The sequence below is a fragment of the Centroberyx affinis genome, unplaced genomic scaffold (genome assembly GCF_046629955.1).
Source record: "Centroberyx affinis isolate AG114_WGS23_722 - 3 ecotype Tasmania unplaced genomic scaffold, CSIRO-AGI_Caff_v1 ptg000541l_1, whole genome shotgun sequence".
Classification (NCBI taxonomy): Eukaryota; Metazoa; Chordata; class Actinopteri; order Beryciformes; family Berycidae; genus Centroberyx; species Centroberyx affinis.
In genome coordinates this window covers 136304-158804 of record NW_027279189.1, presented here as the reverse complement: position 1 = coordinate 158804, position 22501 = coordinate 136304, and the positions used below count along the sequence as shown (strand labels likewise).

Genomic DNA, 22501 nt, shown 5'->3' with positions numbered 1-22501 from the left:
CTGTATCCACATTGCATGAAATCACATTCAAATAAACCAGTTAAGACTATATGTCATCGCCGTAGATGGGCTTTGGGTCTGTACACAATCTGTACTTGTACATCTATACTTTTTTTTAGCCAAGCACACCATTTACATCTGGTTCCAGAGACTCATTTCCTGTCAATGGTGAATGAACGAGTCAGTTCCCCACGCCTCGCCATCTTCCCACCTCACCTCTTGCTTTTTCCCCCCCGGATGCTCTCTCTCTCCCTCCCGCTACATGTATTATGTCACACATATTTTCGGCTCAATTAACTCCGTTCACCGCTCAAACACGTCTGCCCGTCGTCGGCTCTCGTCACTTTCGATCTCTCTAGGTGACGCGCGTTCACTCTCCCTCCTGCGTGTTTTCTGGATTGTATTTACTTCCGAGTGAAAATGAAAGTGGGGGAAATTGTCAGCTTGAGCGAGTGTGTTATTATGACTTTGGCAGAATGGAGGTGACGGAGAAGGTAAATTGGGTGAGGGTGGCGGGGGGGGGGGGGTGGTTCCATTTAGCTCATCAGACACCCAAGTGCGAAACTCAAAATGTGTCCGTTTTTGAACCCGAGGGTGCTGCGGCGGCGGCTTGGCGGATCGGTGCAGCAGCGCGTCTGTGTTGTGACTGCATGGGTTTATATATGGCTCCCGCTGTGCAATCAAGCCTCTCTCTGCTCTCTCCCCTGTCACTGTGCTGTCCGACCGAACACTGAGATTCGGAGAGAGGGTGGAGTGGTTCAAAAAAAGACCAAAAAAAAATCATACCTTTGTGAATCCAGGCCTTATTTAGTGTTAAACGCCACACAGACGGTGCTATTTCATCTGTCTTTTGTGTTCATTATATGTCAGATTTTGCTTTGTGATCAAGGTAGAATCAAAATCATTTATTCATCATTTTGTCCACAACATAAAAATGTTGTCTGGGACCGCCTACAGAAGGCAAAAATTGCCATATGATTGTGGCTTTACTGTAGGACTTTGCACAGGCCAAGGATATTTATGTAGTCGAGTCTATAGATGTGCAGTTGGCTGCACCATAGTTGAGTTGTACATTATTTTTTTCAGCAGTATGTCGAAGCAGTAATTAGTGATGGCCTGTTCACAGTAAACAAGATTACTTAAACATCCACAACCAGTGAGACTTTGATTGAATTGTAGCCAGTTGTTGGATGTTTTCATCCACTGAGTATCCGTCCTTTCATCTTGTTTCCTCTGATCTTGCATTCCTCTTGTTTCATGCACTTTGTTCATACATGTATTTCCTATGTGCGCAGCTACTCCGCTACTCATACAACATAGAAAATTAAAGGCTCTTCACATAATTAATCATAATTAGGACTTGCATTTATGTGGATTGATGAGGCTTCCATGTGTTTGTGAAGGAAGAACCAGAACAATGATTTTGCTGTGGTCTGACAAGTCAGTGTGTGTGTGTGTGTGTGTGTGTGTGTGAGTGTGTGTGCACGTGTGAGAGCGTGTGTACATGCTGACTGTGCATTCAGTACATGTGCAGGATATCAACATGCCTGTTAATTTTCGCTTGTCAAATGGAATGTGATTTTTAGCATTATCTTTTATCACTGTCCCCTTGCCACATAAAACCGACCTCCCAGCAATTCCCCTAGTTGCCAGTTCTCATCATGGATTTATAGTAAATCAAGATCATCAGACTCTTAACCAAGACGTGGATTCTGCAGTCTAAGACTCTCGCTACAATACTGCAGCACACAGCAGCACATATCAAAAGCAGTCTTTTTGTAGTACATCTACTAAGACTTTTTGCATAACCAGCACTAGGGAGCAAACACTCTATCTTCAGGGTCTGCATTTTAAAAATCAATATTTTAAAAGATCTTTGACTTTATCAGAGGTTCAATTGTTGGATGTTAAAAAGAATATGATTTAAAAATGTTTTTTGCTTTTGATATATCACGGATTTGCAGGAAATCATTTTAAACTGTTTTTGACGTCGAGATAAAATTTTCATGAAGCACAACTTGTGGTTGGATCTGAGTGTAAACAGTGAAATTTGTTCAACAAAACTTTTGGAAATGGAGTTGCTGGGTTTACGAAACACTGACTTTTGGAGAAATCTCCTGACGCTCCGGAGGAACGGCGCTGCTGTGACTTGATGATCGTCTAATTGTGTTAGAAATGACAAGGTGCTTTGTTTGAAACCAGCAGGAGAAAGATGAGCATCTCGTTCAGCCAAGCTTATATCAGAATCAAACACAATAAGTGTACTGTTCTCAATGAGATTGTGTTTCTCGGGTCTTTTCTAACCCACTCGTTGAGATTCGAGAGAAGATGGGATTCAAATACAGAATAGGAAACCTGACCACAACTCCTCGAGGCCTTCATTTAGCAGCCATCTTGGCGAAGCAGGGCGGTGTGTTTGGATCTTCATTATGATTTAATCCATTTTTTGGCACCCAGGGTATTACTGTTCTGGCTTATGGCGTACACAGACTCTGCCTCCTCAAATTGTGCACTCTCATTAGGCAAGGGATAGATGTGCTGCTGGGCATCAGGGCATGAAGTCACATCTTTTTTTGACTCATTTTTTTGTTTGTTTAATATCAAAGAGGTGCTACAGTCTGAGAGCCGATTAAAAATGAATGAATCACGCTGCCAAACCCACCTGACCTACCAAGAAGTGTGTTCATTCCTCTCTCACACTCCGTCTCCTCTCTTGGTCTGCACCCCCTCCCCCCCGTGTGTTACATTTATTCATATGGCCTCCTCTCTTCCTGACACAAGCCGGACATTGTATTCCTACCTGCATCTGGCAGCAGTACCTACCTGTTTTGGATTGATTTTTGACTCCAGTAAATGTCCAAAGGGAAGCTCTTTTGCAAAAGATCAATAGGCCAGATTGCCCACTAGATTTTACCATCTTCCTCCCGTCTCTCCCCACTGTAAAGTTTAGATGGAGGTCTTTGGATTGTCATTACAGGGCGATGGACCAGTAATTCCAGTGGGGCTGAGGCTTTTGATAGCCGGGTGTTTAGAAGAGGATTTTACTGTTTATCTTATCTGAAATATTCACTCGTATTCCTCTCAGATTGACCTGGCGTGTCCGAGGAGAGGAAGAGTATGTCTGTTTTGTAAGCTGTGGTCATGTGGTGAGAAGGCTGTTTCATCCCTCTCACTGTTTTTCAATACAGATGTTCCATTTAGCTTACAGTATGAGATGCACGCTCACTGATAATTCAATCACAGCGCAGAATTTCCACACTATTTTCGCACAGCTTGCATATTATTTACTGCCCTCTTTCTCCCCTCTGAGGGTTTTTGTAGAATGACGGCTATTGTTTCGCATTCATGAATATTGACACCATCATTTCATGCTCATGACTCTGATTCGAACACGGGGTTTCTGCTCGGTAAAACCAAAAGAAAGCCACGTGGTTTTTTTTTGCAGAGACCACAGGATTGTATGTACAAGCTGTTGTAAAAGTCTTTATAGGTGCTTTGTCAGCTCACGCCACCGCAAGTAGAGGCAGAGGCCGTTCTTAAGTAACATGTTTTTAAGTGCCGAGGGACTTGTTTTCACGTAATGGTGCATGTCCACTTTTCCTCGGCTGATATTGTTGGTGCCTCAGCAATAAAGCCCAGGCACATTTTGGATATGGGTTCACCCAGATGGGCCGCTGTTGTTAAACTTCAGGGAGCGCACGACACAACACGACCCGGGAGGCGTTTTTGCCTCTGGCATCTGAACTGACAGAGTTTGAGCAGTACTAGCATTTGCGCCGATTCAGCGGTATTTGTTATATGTTTAGATTAATTATTAAAGCATTCACATCAATTTTGTTTCCATATTGGGTTACCTTATGCAATGATAAGTACATGTGGAATGCTTTATTTAAGAGCGAAATATTGATTTTAGTCATCATGAGATTTCCTCATAGCCTCTAGCAATCCCGATGGTACTGGCTGTTTTATATGTTCTTTCGAATACATAGACATACTAACCTCTTTGGAGACTTGTGAGTGGTTCTCTGTGTCTTCATGTAATGGGCAATACTGTACTATATATATTTAGAGTTAGATGTAGGTCTCTTCAGACCTCATAGTGACCTGATTTTTAGGACCCCTGCAGTGTAATCCCAAATGAGCTGCTGTTCAGCCTACTTATGGGGGTCTTAGGCCTGTGTGTATTTTGGTTTCCAAGCAGGGCAAAACATTATAGAGGTTTCTGCCATTGGAATCACGGCAGCACTCCTTTTAGCTCAATTCTACATCATAATTGGCTCTTGGGTAAACTCATACTCCGATTATGAGAAACCTGGTTAGGATGTCTGTCTTAAACAGATTTATTATAGGTATAGGTCCTAAAGTCTTGTTCAGAGATTGCTCAATCATAAGTCACAACAATGGCTGCAAAAAAATCCTAGCCAGTATAATGAAATAAAAATCCAGTCGCACACTCTTTTCTGTTTTAATGAACGCTCGTTTAATCACCAAGCGCTTTCCGTTAAGTCGTTAACGTATGCTATATGGATTTAAATTGTGAATTTCCTTTTATGCCAGTTATCACAAGGTCAGAAGAAGCGACTATATAGCACACACAAATGACTTAAGGATATAATGTCACTTGCATGCAGTCACTCTGAAGACATGAAAACGTTCTTAAACGAGCACCCATTAAAACCGAGAACAGCGTGAAACTGGATTTTTATTTCATTATACTGACAGGGATCAACCACATGTCAGCACCTTCTACAAAGACAACATTAAGAAAGATACAGCTCAGAATGCTGCTGCTGAGCACTATGCATATATAGCCTATTTTCATTAATTGGAGTCATTTCACGTCCGTGTAGTGCATGTTTTTTACTCAGGGAAAGCTGCTGGACTGCGGAGGAAATACGCTCCTGGTATGTTTGCCCTGCTGCAACTTGCAGTAAATTTCACTACATGTCAATTCCTCTTCTAATGTGAATCGGCGGTCAGACTCAACACTCCCAGCAGCTCCCTAACTTATATTAGACAAGTGCAACTGTCATAGCAACTGGTGTACAGTAGGTGTGCACACAGTGAGATGGCAAGGCTGCACTATAGACCCCATAATCCCGCACAACTTGACAAATGAAGCCCGTGACGTGTGAAAGTAATTTTTTCCATTCTGCATCTGTAAACTCGAGCATAACCATCATCTTCCACCACTCCTGCTCCCCAGCTTTCGTCTATAATTGTCAGGTTTTTCATGCTGGCATCATCAGTAAATTTCTAGGTGCGAGTGCATTTCCATAAGCAACTACAACACCGGTGTTCTTGGCAATTGCCTGTAACATCGGGCTATTTGTCAGGAGCGTCACGAAAATAGCACAGATTACTACTGGAATCATTCCTTTCCCATGTATTACAAGTAAACTGCTATTGCTCAGTCCAAGCGGCAGGGAGTAGCTGGCGGCTGCATCGTTTCATTCTTTTTTTTTCTGGCACACCATTTTATCTTTGGACAGGAATATTCTGTTAACTGGTTTATTCATGGCAACAGGGAGACTCGATTGCAGGGTATCAAAGGTTCATGCAAACAGCTTAACCTGAATAAGACCTTAACCGCAATATGGCCAATAGCAAGTTTACTCTGTGCATGTAAACATAGTTACTGTCAGGTTTTTCTATCTGGGGACATAAACATCTGGAACAAAAGGTTCTTTTAAAGCCTGAGCCCTGGGGCTTTAGTTATTTCATGAAATTTGGTTATATGTCCCAGATTAAGTCCAATGTCCCCAACTGCAGTGGAGTACCACCAAACATTTCCTTTTGTCACGTTAGTTTCCCCTTTCCTTTTGAGGTGTCTTCAAGCCTGCAAAGGAAACTGAGTCCATTGCTTAGTCATCAGACTAAGAAATCCTCCCAAGAAAGATTCAGCCTAACGGGGAATGCATGGGTGTGTAGGTAGTGGTGTTTTTAAGTAGCGAGTGTTTGACTCCGGACCTTATCTGCTGAGAAATTCAACCATATATCCGTGGTGAAGAGGCTGTTGCAGCAGTTCTCTCCAATCTGCTGACTCGTTCCTCCCTCTGTGTCCAGTAGGGAGACGATACACCTTCTCCTCTCACTGATGCATCCATCACTCTGCAGCCCAAAGCCCCGGTGTGAAAGCAGTCACAGAACAGTAATTTAGCTTTCTTCTGGTGCTGAGCCAAAAGTAAAGCAGTTAAATCATAGAACCACTATATTTTTACAATGTCGTTATCCTAGTGCGTTAACCTGCATAATAACTTATGGCAAAATATTATGAAAGTCTCTCTAATACATACTGGACACACAAATGTTATGAAAACATTTTCCATCCTTTGTTACAAGGTCTGAAGTGTTAGTTTTAGGATTACAATTTGTCAAGGCAGAATAATTTATTCTGCATCAGTCAGTTGATTGTCCTTTTTCTATTGCGGTCAATAGAGAATGGTCTGAATATTTTCCATCCTCTTGCCTTTGATTGATGGCAAGCCTTACCATTGAAGATTCTCCATTTTCACATCTGTTTTAATGTGAAATGTGCATCCTCCCCCAGAGACGCGGCAAACCCAGTATCTCCCCATCCACACATTTGTAAGCTCATTTAACGCCGAATCCACCCTATCATTTCAACACCGCTTTAGGATATCCTTATTCCCCCCCCCAAAAAAGGCAATCGATTCAGCTGTCATCACTTGCCACCACTTTCTTTTTGTTGTTTCTTTGAGAAGGCAGAGCTGTTTGTCCTGGGGGAGAAAGCGCAGTATCACCTCTGCTTCCTCAGACTACACGCCGCCCTCGTGAACTTTGGCACCTGCGCTGATGAAAGCATTCTGACAGATCGCCCCGTTGTCTGGTCCGCTCATTTCACCGCACAGCCCACAAAATCCATTCGCAGAGTTTAAAGCTGCACTAGGCAAGTTGGCAAGTTGGCAGCTCCAAATGGCAGCGAGAGCTAACTGTTTGAAACATTTGAACTTCAGTACCTAGAAATTATGCAACATCAGTAAACTGCACACAGCGCGCTCATGTCTACCAACCCGGCCAGTCTGTGATGCTTTGTACAGAAGGTCCAGTGTCCAGTGTTCTCTGGACTCTGTTTATATCGAATATGCGTTTTTGTTGTTACTGTTTTTGGGGGTTTATTGGGGTTCTTCCCATGACCACTCCCAGGTACCATACTTGACAACGTTCAAAACAAATGGTTTTGATATGAAACGTCATTACCAAGGAAAACATTAAACAAGGCAGGCTCACCGCCCACTGCATCACTTTAGCTTGTCTACCCCGAGGCTAGATTGTCAAACTAGAAGCAGAATGTGGCGACATATTGTCGGAGTTAAGAGACCAGCAGACACAGATAATAAGAGAGGAAGCGATAAAGGAGCAAGCAAAGGAGGAGAGATTGGAGGAAGAAAAAGAGAAGCGATATTTCAATGAGTGTCGACAGGACAAGCGAGGCAAGATGCGCGACTGATGCACGATTTTCAAATTGACTCAAATATTGCTCCCACTGTCGATTTAAGCCGCTTCTTTTTGTCACACTGTCAAAGTTACCTTCTATAAGCATTCCATTAACATACTTGAATAAATACATGAATAATAGCCTATCATTTGCGGCTTGTGGCTAATAGAATTTAGGAATCTACCAGACACAGTGGCTAGTGGATCAAAAATGTCCCACCCTGGTACCAGAATTAAAAATCGGTACAAAATGGAAACCTGTCATTGTTTGATACCCAGTCCCAGTCCCTCAGTGTCATCCTGCAGTGTTTCTCAATCTCTCTGACCGTAAAATGCGATGTGTCAGTGATGGCTGCTGTTTGTCTGCAGCGAACCCAGACCGCCCACCATGACTCAAATATCTCCAATTAAGTAATAGATGCTTTCACATTGCAGAACTTCTCTAGTGTCAACTTGTCTCAATAAACAGTCTGAGGAGCCAAATTACCATACTTGACATTCTTCACCTTATCAAATTGTAATGGAACTGCCCCCTCATGCCTTAGTAAATGAATTCAGCTGATGTTCTTATATGCCCTGTGCATAAATAATACTTACTGGGATACTTAAGCTTGAATGAGCTTCCCACATTTAGTGCAAGATTTATTGTGTGAGAATTTATAATTTGAAAAAGCCTGTTTGCAGGAAGGGTTAGCACGCACACACATACACACCATGATTGCTTGTTATGCATTCATGGTGTTTACAGCCTCATTGCTTTGCGAATCCACAACCATGGCAGGGTTACATAATGCGGTATGCAGTATTTAGATTTTAGGTGCTGCCCTACTTTATTTGTTCCACATCTGCAAGCAAGCATTTACAATTACGTCTGCGGCAGAGCAAATTTCAATGAACCCAACCAAAGCATGTTGATTAATGGGGAATCAAGAAGATACAATGTTCTGCATATCTGCCGTTTGCGTTTGGGGTGGAACACTGCAGGACCGCTGAAGAGCCTGATTATTCAAATCCCGCCGGTCGCCTTGCTCCTCTCCCAAGAGCAGCGCTAAGACAACATGGTCGGGCTGGTGGTGCATCTCATCAGCATTCGTTGCCTTTTGTTCAATTTCTGCTTTGACTGAGATGAAAGGGAAAAGTAAAAATGTAGCCCATCTCGCTATGCTGTGAATTGAACTCTCGCTCGTTTTCTTCCTCTCGCTCTCTTTGTCTTGCCTTGCCCTCCCTCCCTCCCTCCCGCCCAGTACCTTTTATTCTTCTTCTCCAGGCTACAGTGCTGTTGGTAGCTGGCTCTATTATCTGGCACCCTGCTCTTATATTGAGGATTAGCAGAAAGCCTCATATATGGACTACATGTTCTCATGAAATATTGCTAAACCAAGGATCTTTATTTTATTTCTGTCCTTGTTCCCCCGCTTTTAATCATTCAGTGTGAAACCTCAATTCCCACATGGAGTCCTATATTATGTAATTAATGGTAGCCACTATTTCTCATGTACTACTACAGTCCTACACAGTGTATCTGCGGGTCATTAAAAAGTCTGAAAAACCTAAAGTGAATTATATATAATACAAAGCCTTACAAAGTATAAAAATGTCTTAAATACTGTTATTAAAGGTCTTTTTATTTGCAATGACAGGTTACATTGTGCTACATGTTCACTCTTGGAATAATGCAGAACAGGGTTAGCAGTACAATATGCAAATGTGTTTTGTGTTTGTGTGGGTTTTTCATTGTATCTGCTTTACACAACACAATTGGGCATCATGTCCTTGACCAATTAATTTGCTGTTGTCCTATTTCTTCTTCTGCCCAGCCTAGTTTTAGAAATTTCATCAGCTATGTTCAGTTGGAAGTAAGATTTGTTGTTCTTAATTTCAATTCCAGGTAGCATTACAAAGTCTTAAATTTGTTTTTCTGATACCTTGCTACAGTACATTTAGGTCTTGGTGTTCATCAGTTTAGATTTTAACATCTTGGGTGTATATGAGTAGCGGTAAACTATCATTCATCAAGATGGGCCTGATATTTCTCTCTCAAGTACTGTTTAGGAATTGTGTCTTGTGTTTATTAAACACATTCCGACACAGTTTGAGGAGGAAAAACAAGATTGCTCTAGCCTAATTAAAATTATTCATAGATGCCAAACATCTAAAATATTCACTTGGATATTCATGTAGAAGGTACGTTTGAGGTTAATTTAAATGGGTGTGATTGTTAATTTAGCACTGCCTTTTAGAGCACATCAGCCTAACTAAGAGAGAGTTTTCATAGGCTTTAGTCATTATTTGCATGACACCAATGTAGATACAAAAATTAAACTATTGCAGATCTTGAGCCCCACAAATGGCCGATGAAATCTCAATTGAATGAAATTTTCTGATATAGTCGAACAGCCAGTTAGGACATCAAGCCTCAAAAAGGGACATCAAGAGGCTGAGATGGTAAATAAAAAGCACTGAGAGCACTGATGCTAGTCTGATAGCCTTTCTTTGTCTTCACTTTTCATCTTGTGCACGTTTTGAGCACTTTTCTGACTTATCTCAGCTTCTTAATGGCCTTTTTGAGGCTTGATGCCCTAACTGGCTATTCCTCTTTGATGGTGTTTTGAATATACTTTTGAGCCAACATTAGTCAGTAGTGCCTTGCTTGTCCTCGCTAAGACTCCATTCACACAGCAGGCCTTAATGCTCAATTCTGAATTGCTGCTGCTATCTATTTATTTATTTATTTTTGTGACATATACAGTACTGTGCAAAAGTCTTTTTGTTTCTAAATATCAAAAAATGTACTATAAAGAGCAGTCTACTGACACACTAATGCAGAAAAAAAATGAATAAACATCTAAGACACAATTTATATAAAAACTCTTTGGTGCCTAAGACTTTTGCACAGTACTGTATCTATTCTAGGATATATCCCTTGTCCATAAGCTATATGAACTGACAGCAACAATAACAAAATATGTCACATCCAGATTGAGATGTCTCCCCAAATACCATCAAGTTAGTTATTTGGCTTTCTATCCTTCATGTCTCTGCTAACACTGGCTCAGCCAAGCTTCCGTTGTCAGTTGAATGATATGGGATTTACTTATCGTAATGCTGACAAATTACGATTTGAGCATTCAAATTTAAGTCGCATGCCTCAGGATCTGATTTTTCTACCACATATAAAACAATGCAAAAATCAGAATTTGGATATTTTCCGCTGCAGTGTGAACGTAGCCTGTTTTTCCCCCGATTTCCCTTCTTTCAGTCCATTGTAGAGCACCGCTTCTGCATTCAGCACAGACACCTCGTTAACACAGCTAAATGTTAAGAAATTACCATTAAACACTGCCTGGATGAGAGGTACATTGTGGTGTTCATTACATTTCAGTAGATGGATCGTGGAGCAGCATACTCCCTATCCTCCCTAGAGAGGAGATGATGGGATGGAAAGGGGGAAATAGAGCTGTTATCACCATGTGTGTACTGTAAGTTGGAGTACATATGCGCTTTCCAATTAGAACGTTTGCACCCAAGGGTCCTCTAACCTGTTGCGGGTAATTGTTTTTAAAGACGGGCCGATACCCCGAAGACTGTCGTGATGGCACTGTACTTATCCAACAGGCGCTCAAATTACTCCATTAGCATTTATGAAACCTGTTGTTTTCTACCCACAGATAAACAGAGCGCGGTTGTTTGTCCCAAAGCGACGTTATTTTTGTTGTTGTTGTTTTAATCTCTCTGAAGGCAGAAGCTTTCATATGTATCCTCCGCTGTGGGGCTTATTGATGCTGGGTGCAGATTAATTAAATGTCTACTATTAAAGCTGGAATTTATGCAGGTGTCTGACATTCACAGAGAGGTGAGAAAACAAACAGACTAATTGAATTTAGTTTGTCACTTATAACAGTTTTGCCTCAGCGCTTTATACATAACTACACGCAACTGACTGCATTCGATCTGTTCCATTTTTGGGACATGAAGCCAGAGCCGTTTCTGCTTGGACCCGGGCTCCACGATTATGTGATTTGTCAGGTGCAAATGCTGTGCGGCAGCCCTTGGCGGCACAGCTGATTTCATGCTGCTGTTGATTCAGTGAACAAAGCCTCCGTTTTCCGCGCCAAGGCAGCTCTGGCCAGAGTTTGTATTCAGACGAATGGCTCCTGGAAAGGTGAGGATGAGTTTGCTGAAGTCGTTATAAGGTCAGCTGTCAGATTAGTTGTTCTGGAAGATGCAAGAGGGAGTTAGAAGGGTGTGTGTGTGTGTGAGAGAGAGAGAGGAGGGGGGATTGTACTCTCATGTGTCCTCATCATGGTTAGAAAGATGAGCAGGGTTCCCACTGGTCAACTTCTAGAATATCATGGAATTTTCAGAGGTGTATTCCAGACAGGCAGTTTTTTTAATTTTATAAATTCTTAGTCGGGGAATATCGAGGAATTTTACCAATGGTTTTACAAATGGGTCATTTTACAGGAATAGAATGTGGGTCTTATTGACCAGTGAGGCTAAGACAAAAATCGTGAGACTGACCGATGGTAACACCCTTTGGAGGTGTTCTGGGCACGACCGACTGGGAGGAGACCTTGGGACAGACCCAGCACAGACTGGAGGATCTACAGCTGGCCTGGGGGATTAGGGTTTGTTAGAGTTGGGGGTTAGGGAATGAATATAGTCAATGGAAGGTCCTCAAAAGCATAGTAATACAAGTGTGTGTGCATGTGTTAGGAAGTGGATGATACGTTTATGTCACGAAAGCTTGTGAAATTGTGATGGGCAAGCCATCTGAAAATGGAGCTGATATCACGATTCATTTTCCTGCCTCACAATGCGTATGGTCACATTTATACTGTGATATATTGAGTTTCGATATATATCGTCCCATCTCTAGTATGTGTCGTGAGGAACAACTTGAAAGCCTTGTCTCATCCCATGCGGAGTCCATTAGTGACAAGCAGCCTGGCCCGTGGGACACTTTGTCATGTGGCACACAGGTGTCCTGTTAGTCTGACAATGAAGCCTGACACCTGAGTCCCAACGGCGCTATGAGAGATGCTATGCACAAAAGGGAAGATTAAACATGGGTATAAGGGACACTGACAGCCCTCCGCCTTGCTCGGCTGCCCCCGTGGGTGCACAAATCCAACGGACAGCGCGTGTCTCTCACTGGAGCGGCCGGGAGAAGCGGCACAATGATCCCGGCGCTCCTTGCCCCTGATAAACAGAGCTCAGCAGCGCGAGAGGGGCGGCAGACTGTGAGAAATAGGAATGCTTACTCAGGCTTTTCACATATAAAAAAGGAGGAGGAAGGAGGAATACATAAATAGGAAAGATAAAACTGCAAGTAATCTGACCTAGTTTTTCCTCACGGTTCTCCGCTCCAAGCTGGTGATGCAGGCGCTTTTTCTATTTATGTGCTTGGGTGTGATTGATCTCACTATGAAGCAGAGAGGCATCTGGGGGCAGGCTGGCCTGTTAATATCCAGTGTTTATTACCACTCATACACACACGGCCACACACGTACATACACTCACACTCTGCCTCATACACACAAACATACATGTTGTATTGCTATACTTGTGAGGACCTTCTGTTGACTACATTCATTCCCTAACCTCTAACTCTAACCTTAAAGACCAAATCAACTAGTGCAGCAACTAATGATTCTTTTCATTATCATTGAATTTAATATTTCATAAAATTTAATCGATTTAAAAAAAACACCACCATGCAACAAATTGGGCAAAGAAATGCAAGATTACATCACCGATAGCAGTTATTTAACAGTGTTAAAATGTGTTTAGGGTTGATTTTTGCTTAAAGTCCTAACTCTAAACGAACCCCTTGAAGGGAGTGAGGACCAGCCACAGTGACCTCACTTGGCAAAAATGTCAAACTCAAAGTGGTTCTCACAAGGATAGCAAAACAAGTGCATGCTGTCTCACACACACACACACACACATACACACTTTCACCATTGCTGATTGGGGACCCGGAGTGCGGTCTCTGCTTGGGGGGGGTGGGGGGGCCACACATTGAGAAACTGTTGGCTGTTCTGTTCCCCAGTAGAAGGCTGCCAGCGCCGGCGGTGTACAGAGAGGAGCAGCTCATTAGGAGCCGCCCCGTCACACCGGGGCAATTAGCCGGCTGTGGAGGAAACGCTTTGAGCCCAGGCACCGCTCATTTACCGTCTCCGCTCACTGGATGGACCGATGAAGCGAAGGTGGAGAGAAGGGAGTTAGGCGTGTATCGCGTCTGCCCCACTGACAGGACCGCTCCTGCAAGGCTGTGCTGGCTTTTGTAGTCCTTTTTATTGAGAGCTTCTATTGCGTTCTATTGTTAAATTAAAAAGAATTACTGGTATTGGCCTTCAAAAACCCATATCAGTCAAACCCTAATTTTATCTGTGGATTTTCTTCTCCCCAAGTGTGTTATCTATCCATTTTCCTCTGCACACTGAAAGATCTTTGTTGCCAGTGTTCATATTCTATGCCTCATTTTAATTGGCCTTGGTAGTGTAGGCCTTGTTCCATATCCCGCTGGCATCTCCACATGTTGCCTTTCTCACTTCTGCTCTTAGATACGGTGAGAGAAGTTCTAAAATTCTGTTTCATGTACAATCAAACAACATCCATCTGAGTGTTGTTGATATGCCCCAGCAGGTAGCCTGCAGCAGACAGTGAGTGGGGCAGATCCTTGCATTAAAGGTGTGAATCGACATCTCAATTGCCTCTGACCAACCGCTGTGTGAACTTGAGGAAAACCTTAAAGGTGCAGTGTGTATGGTTTTTACTGGCCCATAGCACCATATGGCCATAAACTATCTGCGGCGGATTGATAGGGTTGTTATTAATTTCCCCTTACCTAACTGGCTCATCTCGACTGTGAAAATACAACTTTATTAGTGTCACCTGTTGCCCTCTATTTCTATATATACTGTATATCCCTTTGCCAGTTAGGATGTCATACCCTGATGAAGGTGAGGTAAGCTGCTACGTGTGGGATAGACATCCCCTTTTGTATGTTTTTACAGATATAAAGGCTCCAAGAGTGCCTTGCTGTTTTTGGAGTACACTATTCTCCCTTTTTTCCTGTTTGATGATACAACTTTATTGTTTGTGTCAGTTACAGGCCACCGTAGCTCCTGTAAGGTGATATGCATGGATGGGTCTTTATTCCTTATCTCAGTCTGACAAATATTTAATGTCAATATTGTTTTTATGGTTCATTATGTATCAGCTTGATTCACCCGATGAGTTGAAAAAAACGACCACACAGTATCGACCTGTTGACTCAGCACGTTTGTGTCCGTATAGTGGCTCACCGTGGTTATGATGGTGAAAAGCTTGTGGTCAATGTTATTGAGTCCTATGTGAGCAGAACAGTATGTTGACGAAGAAGGCTCCAGCCTGTTGGGGTTCAATGGCTGATGGACTGACAGGGGGGAAAGGGAAATACAGTGTGCGCTCATACACCAGGCAGTACGGTACAAGTCAAACAAGCACCAACCAACTGGAGGTTGGTGCACTGTACATCCACATACCAGGAAGTAGCTCAGTGATATTCTAACTGTAGTGGCTCAAGTCAACACATTAATTAAATATTTTTTTTAGCACTTTGGTTTTAAAAGGTGGAGTTTTTGAAGTCAGTGCAATTTCACTCACTGCAATCATGCATAACCGTTCTTCTGACCACTGACTTTGCTCATAAGCATGAATCTGGCAGAAGTCAGTAGAGCATGACACTCACTGACAGGGTTGGGGACCCGTTCCATTGGGGCCACCCATGCTAAAATCGCTGAAAAAGAGCCGTTCGGTGCTTTGGGTAAAGGCATCCACCGATGTTTCCACTCTACCTACAGCATCATCACTCAGCCTCCCTATCATGTGTCACCTGCCACTGTCAACTTGCCTGAATAGGCTTTACTATTTGTGAGAGATGAGAGGGAAAGCAGACATCAGCGGCAGCGGGAGTGTTTGCATATTTTCGGCAGAGTGAGCGAAGAGACTGAAAACCCCAAAGCAAAAACTAATCTCAAATATTTTATGGACGGGGACTCTGTGAGCTTATAAAAAAATTAAGCAGCTTTGGAACGGTTCCAAACACAACTGCCTTTAAAAAAACATAACAAAAAAATCACAGCCAGACTAAAAGCAGCCATATTCACCTTCATAGAGTTGTTGTGTTCGAGGCCTGGCTAAATCAATCAATTGATATTTGTTATGTACATTTTTGATTGTAGTCATTCTTATCCACAACTTAAAATGAGTGAGCAGGTAGGGGGTTCAGAGACTTGCTCAAGGCCACTTTGACAGGATATGGCTGTTGATGGACACATTGGCTGTTATGAGAATCGATCCTGAAAACTTCCAGTATGGGGTGAGGCTGATTTCTTTTTTTTCTTTTTTTTCCGCTGTTGAACCAACTGTGAGGCCCAAAGCTCCAGGTCTAAATCCTTCTCAAGCTGCTGCGAAGGAAACCCTGCAGCCTTGTCAAAGCCGCTGCTGCCAGCAAACAGACAGAAAAAAGATGTAACTCATATGAAAGGAAGCCTGGGGGCTTTAATCTGATTTTGCAGCATGTGGCTGAGCCAGAGATGAGGGGGGGGGGGGTTGATGCATACACGGGAGACTGGGGAGATATAAATGACAGTGACAGTGATTCACACAGTCGACACACCGCATCACACCTTCCCCACACTGTTTGCTCTGGGATGTCCGCGTCAGCAGTTTTTTTTTTTCTTTTTCCCTCTGCGTAGCGAAGGGAAGTAAACTTGGCCAACCTTTATTTCGCGGAAGAAAAACTTTGCCAACATGTATTTTTCACAAGAGGGGCTCAGGAGCACGTGGGCTCGGGAATGGTGTTTACTTGTAATTAGAGGTGTAATTACGTGGGCCCTTGTTGTTGCGTGGTCATGCATCTCCCATTTGCGTGCGCACTATTGAAAGTCGTATTGTTTTTGAAGCTGAAGCTGTGAAGCTGTCACGTCTCACAAAGCCCTCCCCATCCCCGCATCAGCGCTGGTTCTTTTATCCTCCTCTGTTTGAGTCTTCATGGTAAGATAATATAATGAGGGGCAGGGAAAGTTGGTGTTGGTATAAAAACTACCTTTTAACGGCACTGCTTATCAGCTCGCTTGTGGAGTATTCAAATGTATGGGGGAGGAGTGTGTGTGTATATATGAATGCATCTGCAGTTGACAAATCCACTGTGAATAGGATATGCTAAAATGTTATGCTGTAAGCGTACTGTACTCTTGTTAGGCAATAACTCACTGGCAGGAAAAAGTCCATAACATAGAGTCATTTGTAGCTGCTACCTTAAGTCATTGACTCCTATTGATTTGAAAACCACTGAGGAGTGGATAATACCACGTTGGTCTTATTGCTGTTCAATTATCTGATTCTTAGTTTGAGCAGCTTCTCTTGGGACGAGACCTCACTGTTCACCCTGCAGTCTATTTCCATACCTCCTACACAGGTGGAAGCCTGAAAGCCAAGAGGGTTTGGGTCTCTCTCCTAACGGTTTACCTCCCTCTCCTCTCTCCCTATTTCCTATTTCTTCCTCTCTCGCACTTTCTCTCCTCCAGCTGCCTTTTTACTCTCTCCTTCTCTCACTCGGTCCCTCCCTTCCCCCTTTTGCTCTAAGCAGAGCTTCACAGAGCTGTCAAGTGTTTGAAGTCTCTGCTTTTGCAGGGCTTCCCCCACATTTCCCGTCTCTCTCTTCCTCCTCCTCGCCGCCCTCCACCCTCCCTACTTTTGTCGCCTCCCTCCTCTCCAGTCCTAGATCGGGCTTTGGAGCCTGGGACTTCAGCAAGAGCCCGCTGCTGCTTTGTCAGTGGGAGTAGTTACTCCGCCACGCTGTGTGCACTGCATCACAAGATTAAAACTGTAGCCCGGGCCGTTTTCTGTAGAGTCTTCCCCAACTTGGCCCATCTGAACCCTCCCCGGGGCAGCGTTAGTGCCGTCTGGACCGCGTGACTGAAGCGCACAATCTCATAAATGGGGCTCGACCCAGGGCAGATGCAATTTTCCTGAGCAATATTAGCCATTTTATATCACTTATGTATCGCTAATGATGTTTTGTTGAAGCGGGTGCAGCTCCAGGCTACTTGTTCACCACCGGGCGCTCTGCAGCATGTCCTCCTGACACCCCTAACTCAATCATACTCCCCACAGAATACACAGATAATAGAATTGGAAAGTAATGACCGCAACACCTGCGCCTATGCTATAGACAATCACAACCACTAATCATTTTGTTTTAGACGCTCTGCTAACATTTCTGACGTCCTGGGTCCAAATCCAGCCCAGAACCTTTGTTGCATGTCAGTCCCTCTCCCAATCTTTCCTGTCTCTCTCTCTACTTTGAATCTAACAAAGGCAGAATACCAAAATACAGAGGTATCAGCAGTGGAACCAGCAGGAATTTTGTGGATGAATTCCATGCATGAGTTTTGTTTCCAAAAACCTCTGGAGAGGACTTGATGCAGGAGTTGCAGTATGCTGTTTGACAAATGGTTTTGTTGATATGGTCCCAATTCGAAAATGCACATCTTGGAACGAGGTTTTAATAGTTCTATAAATGGCTACAGCTGTATCCGATGATTGCCATTTGACAGGTCAGGCCTGCGATGTCTCTACTTTTCATTGACAGCAGCTCCATATAAAGTGCTTTCTCTGGGCTGAGGGCCAGCGACACTCTGGGCCCCGTGCAATCCATCCATCTGTCAACATGCCACGACTGCATGCCATCATTTCTGCAGTGGATGACCCCTTTCGATGAGAAATATAACCAAGTGAGAGGCTGCTGGCTTGCGCTTAAAAAGCACAAATGAATTTGCAGCGCTGCAACATTGGGAATCCAAGTTGTGATGGTGTAAATGTCGTCTTCCCTCGCAGCCACTTGCTCACTGGAGCCGGCTGGGTGGCCCCTTCCCATTAGGCCAGTGGTGCCGCTTTATTGGCCGATGTGAGCGCCAGTAATGAGGAAATTTGAATGAAGGAAATGTTTCATGAGGTCCTATTATCCGAGCACTCTCACGGCGTGAAGTGTATGAAAGGGAATAATGGGGGAAACTCGCAATTAGTGAGTGAACCGGACACTTTGGAACCCATATGCTTTCATCTTTCAATCGTTTTGTCTCTGTAGCTGGGGAACCCATACACTTTTATTTCTCCCTCGTTGGTTTTGTCTCTACCTCTCTCTTTATCCACACCGGCCTCACCCTTCGCCCCCTCTGAAAAGGAGCCCTGGAGCTTCTTAATAATGGAACTATCTAATTAGTCATCTTCTTAACATGAAATGGGGTGGGGGCGGTGGGGGGTCATGAATTGGCCCCTAAATTGGGTGTGTTTTCCCTCGCCTCCGTCTAACTTTAGACTTTCTTTCTTTCTCATGTTCCGAGTCGCTGTGGTGTGTAGTTATAAAGAGGACGAGACAAATTCGGCATCACAGCGGCGAACCCCCCCCCCCCCCGTGGTACCGGAGTGTTCAGCTCAGCTCGTGACATTTCCAGAGGAACTTTTTAAAACAGTGGAGCTCTTGTTCTCCCGGAGCTCGCTGAATACACTTTGCGTTCGACACCGCTCCGGTCTTTGAAGGCCAAACCCCTCAGGCCACTGGAAAGGTGAGATGGTACTGATTACCCTAGAGATAGAGGTAAGCAGGCAGGAAACGGCCAAATCGGGAGAGGTTGGGTTAAATGTGTACAGATTGTTTTCATCCGTCACACACCGGCACAACAGAATATGTGTTGCTGTTTTATGGTATCGTAAACACTGCTGCAAGGTAAAAGCCCTTTAAAACCGCAGGACAGCGGTGTGGAGTAGTGGGTAGAGTCACTGAAAGGTCAGATTGCCAACGCAGCAAATGTGTGCATCTCAGCCAGATGAGATCATTCTGTCAAGGTGTCCTTGAGCAATAATAATTTTACTAATGCAAATTTCCTTTGTAACTTTGTAAAGTGCTTTACAGTGATACAGAGGAAACGAAACGCATGATACATACACAGCTGATACATTTCAAATAGTAACAGTGCAACACAAGTTAGTATGTAGCCTTTAAATCTATGACAGTTTAAAATCAAGGGTGTAGTTATAACAGAAAACGAAGACATGTGAAATCTAATATAAGTGGATTACTGCTGAATCCTGTTTTAGAGTTAACTGTAACGTTGTGGGAGTTTCTGGATGTTTCCAGAGTGTGTGTGTGTGTGTGTGTCTGTGGGCGGTTGGATTAATAGACAAGGCTTCAGATTGGGTGTAATGATGTGAAGCAGAAAGCAATGAAGGAACTCCCCCCCCCCCCCCCCCCCCCGCTGTCTCGAATGTTAATATTTGGAGATGGGAGAGGGATGGTGCAATACACATGTGCAGACACACACTCGCTCTCCCTGTCCCTCACACACACACACACACACACACACGCTCAAGTACAGTGACTCATACAGTGTCACCAGCCAACCCAGGTTGCAGAAACAATATCGCTGATGGCGGTTGCCACCCGTCTCGTTTTCTCACACCGGCGCAAAATAAATAGACGCGGTTAATCGCTCGTCCCTGAGCCATTACCGCCGAACCTCGCCATTACCCTCTGACCAGCCCCGGTGTTCCCGGCTCTGAAAATGAAACCACTCGTCGATTTGGAGGATCAGAGCTGTGCAGCTGTACCGCACACACACACACACACACTCAACACCCTCGCACACTTACCGTGCCGAGCGCTCCGCAGGGGTCCGCCGCAACTGTCATCTCGCCGCGCCTCTCCGCCGATATTAGCCGACATCTGACCTTTAATGAACGCGGCAATCGGCGGGAGGCGAGCGAGGCCCCCCCCCACCCCCACCCCACCCCCCTCTGACAGCGGTGCGGTCTAATGAGAGGTCCGTCTCTGCAGGACCGGTGTCAGACCCTCCGCCACAATCATGCAGCAAAAAAAAAAACCCTACCTGCCTCATTAGCGTCATGCTAACAAGCCGCTCTGCAGAGGAGATGTCACGGAGACGCTGGAGCAGAGGTGGAGGGGGGAGGAGGGGGGGTGGTGGTGTATGTTTACAGCCATGTTAGAGAGGCCTTTAGCCACGTGGCAATGCGCGCTTCTCCAATTTTTTTTTTTTTCCTTCCCTACTTTTGGTTTGATCTTGAACCCACTCTGTTGCCTCATCTCAGCGGCTCCCTTTCCACATATAAAAGTCTCTCTATCGCCGATTGATCTAACGCAACAGTGATTCAACCCCAGTTCATGAAAGCTTTTACAACAGCCGGTGTCTGGTAGCTCTTTCCTGGGAAAAATACTCTGCCGCACCGGAAGTGACGCGTTTTACGTTACTGATTTGTTTGGAACAAATAGAAGAAGAACTGGGTAGTTAGCGTGAGCAGCGATAGCCACCATGGCTGAACAGACAAAGAACAAAGTGCCACCTACAGAAACTCAAACTTTCTCACTCACACTCTCTTTTCCCTATCCACCAGTATCCTGACAATCCATTCTTCACAAGTATGCTACTCTCCAAGTGCCTGCCGCCTCTTTGACTTGCATTAGCTTCCTTATTGGATGTTTGTGCTTGCTGCCATAATTACTAATTGTGAATTAGAGATGTATTCCATTTACACTTTGATGTTAATGCGTCCGGATGCATCTCTGATCAGATCGTCAGCGTCTCGGGTGCATTTACACCTAAATGTTATGTGTTTTTGCTCTAGCCGCACATTAATGCTAGGGGGAAAAGGAAAACCATCCTTCCCCCTCTCTCCATCCCCTCCGCCTCTTCCTCTATTGCTTCCTCCTCTATCCTCATCTCCCTCTTTCGGCCAGCGTTCGTCACCGTTCTGAATCCCTCATCAGCGCAGCGCCGTTTTGAGTCTTTAACACGAGAGGTGCTTCACATCTCCCAGCAGCCTCTTGGTGAACGGCGTCCGCTGGAGGGGGGAGTTAGACTTCACCGTGGGAACAGTCCGCACGGAGAACCCAGACCCTTGTTTATTACATTATGTCATTCTCAAGGGGGGCGTGCTGCGGCGAGCGGGCAGTACGGCACAATGCAAATTATTCCTCTGCTTTTGTTTTCCTGATGGTAAATCTCTTTCTTTTGTCGGTTTAGAAGAAGAATGAGAAGTCTGCTCTCCAAAACTCCAAATTGTTGTCATGTCTCATTGCACTTTTAGGCAAAGCCGTGAAAGTCTTTTCTTTTGTGTTCCATGCTTCAATCTTTTACTCAAGTCTACTCAGTGGTTTTGTTTGATATCAGAGTGGACTTTTTATTTTTTTTTATTTCAAGGATGTTTTCTCTGGGTCGCTCTCTGTGGGAAAAAAAAGAATTACATAACTTACATAACTTACATAACGTAACATCAGAAAAGATATGCAGCGTTTTGCCTCTCTCTTATCTCTGTTTTAGACGCCTATAATCTGTGACACTGCAAACGGCATCATGCAAATCCTGTTTGCGGCGGCGGCAGTACAGTACGGGAGTCCCAGAGATGAAAGGTTTACAGTTCCGTCTCTGAAATCGCCCTGTCTCCTTTCTCTAGGGGGCACAAACGCAAGCTGGACGAGGCCAAGGAGGAGGAGGAGGAGGAGAAGGCGGCGGCGGACTCGGCCGACGAGCTTTCCAAGGACTCCAACGAGGAAGAGGAGGGCAGCAGCTCGGAGGCGGACGAGATGGCCGCCGCCCTGGAGGCAGAGCTCAATGACTTTATGTGACGAGGACTCCGGTCACAGGAAAAAACAAAACGGCAGCGGAATCCCTCAGCCCCCCCCCCCCCCCCCCCCCCCCCCCAACGAGCGGTACCTAAATCTCCTATTTTTCTCTGCTTCGGAGTCGGTGTGTACTTAGGATGTATGAGCCATGAATGCGTGCTGTTCTAAAAATGAATGTGCTGTACAGAAATGAGTCATGTCGCTGTGTAAATAAAGGCTTAGAGATTTTTTTAGGGTCGATTTAGAGCCATTTTGGCGTAAAACACTTTGACGTTTAACATTTTATCGTGAGATAACCTAGAAGACAAGAAATTTGATACTTTTTTTTTTTGTTTTACTTTTTTTTTTTTTTTT

General features: G+C 44.3%; 1 protein-coding gene across 1 annotated transcript in view; it reads left to right on the top strand.

The window, feature by feature from the left end:
• The window catches only part of ctdp1 (CTD (carboxy-terminal domain, RNA polymerase II, polypeptide A) phosphatase, subunit 1), a 66563-nt gene extending 44413 nt beyond the window's left edge, over positions 1 to 22150 (top strand). The window contains exon 13 of the mRNA XM_071517924.1: positions 21979 to 22150. Within this exon, the coding sequence (XP_071374025.1) occupies positions 21979 to 22150 (172 nt within the window). The remainder of the gene's footprint in view (positions 1 to 21978) is intronic.
• Positions 22151 to 22501: the final 351 nt, after the last annotated feature.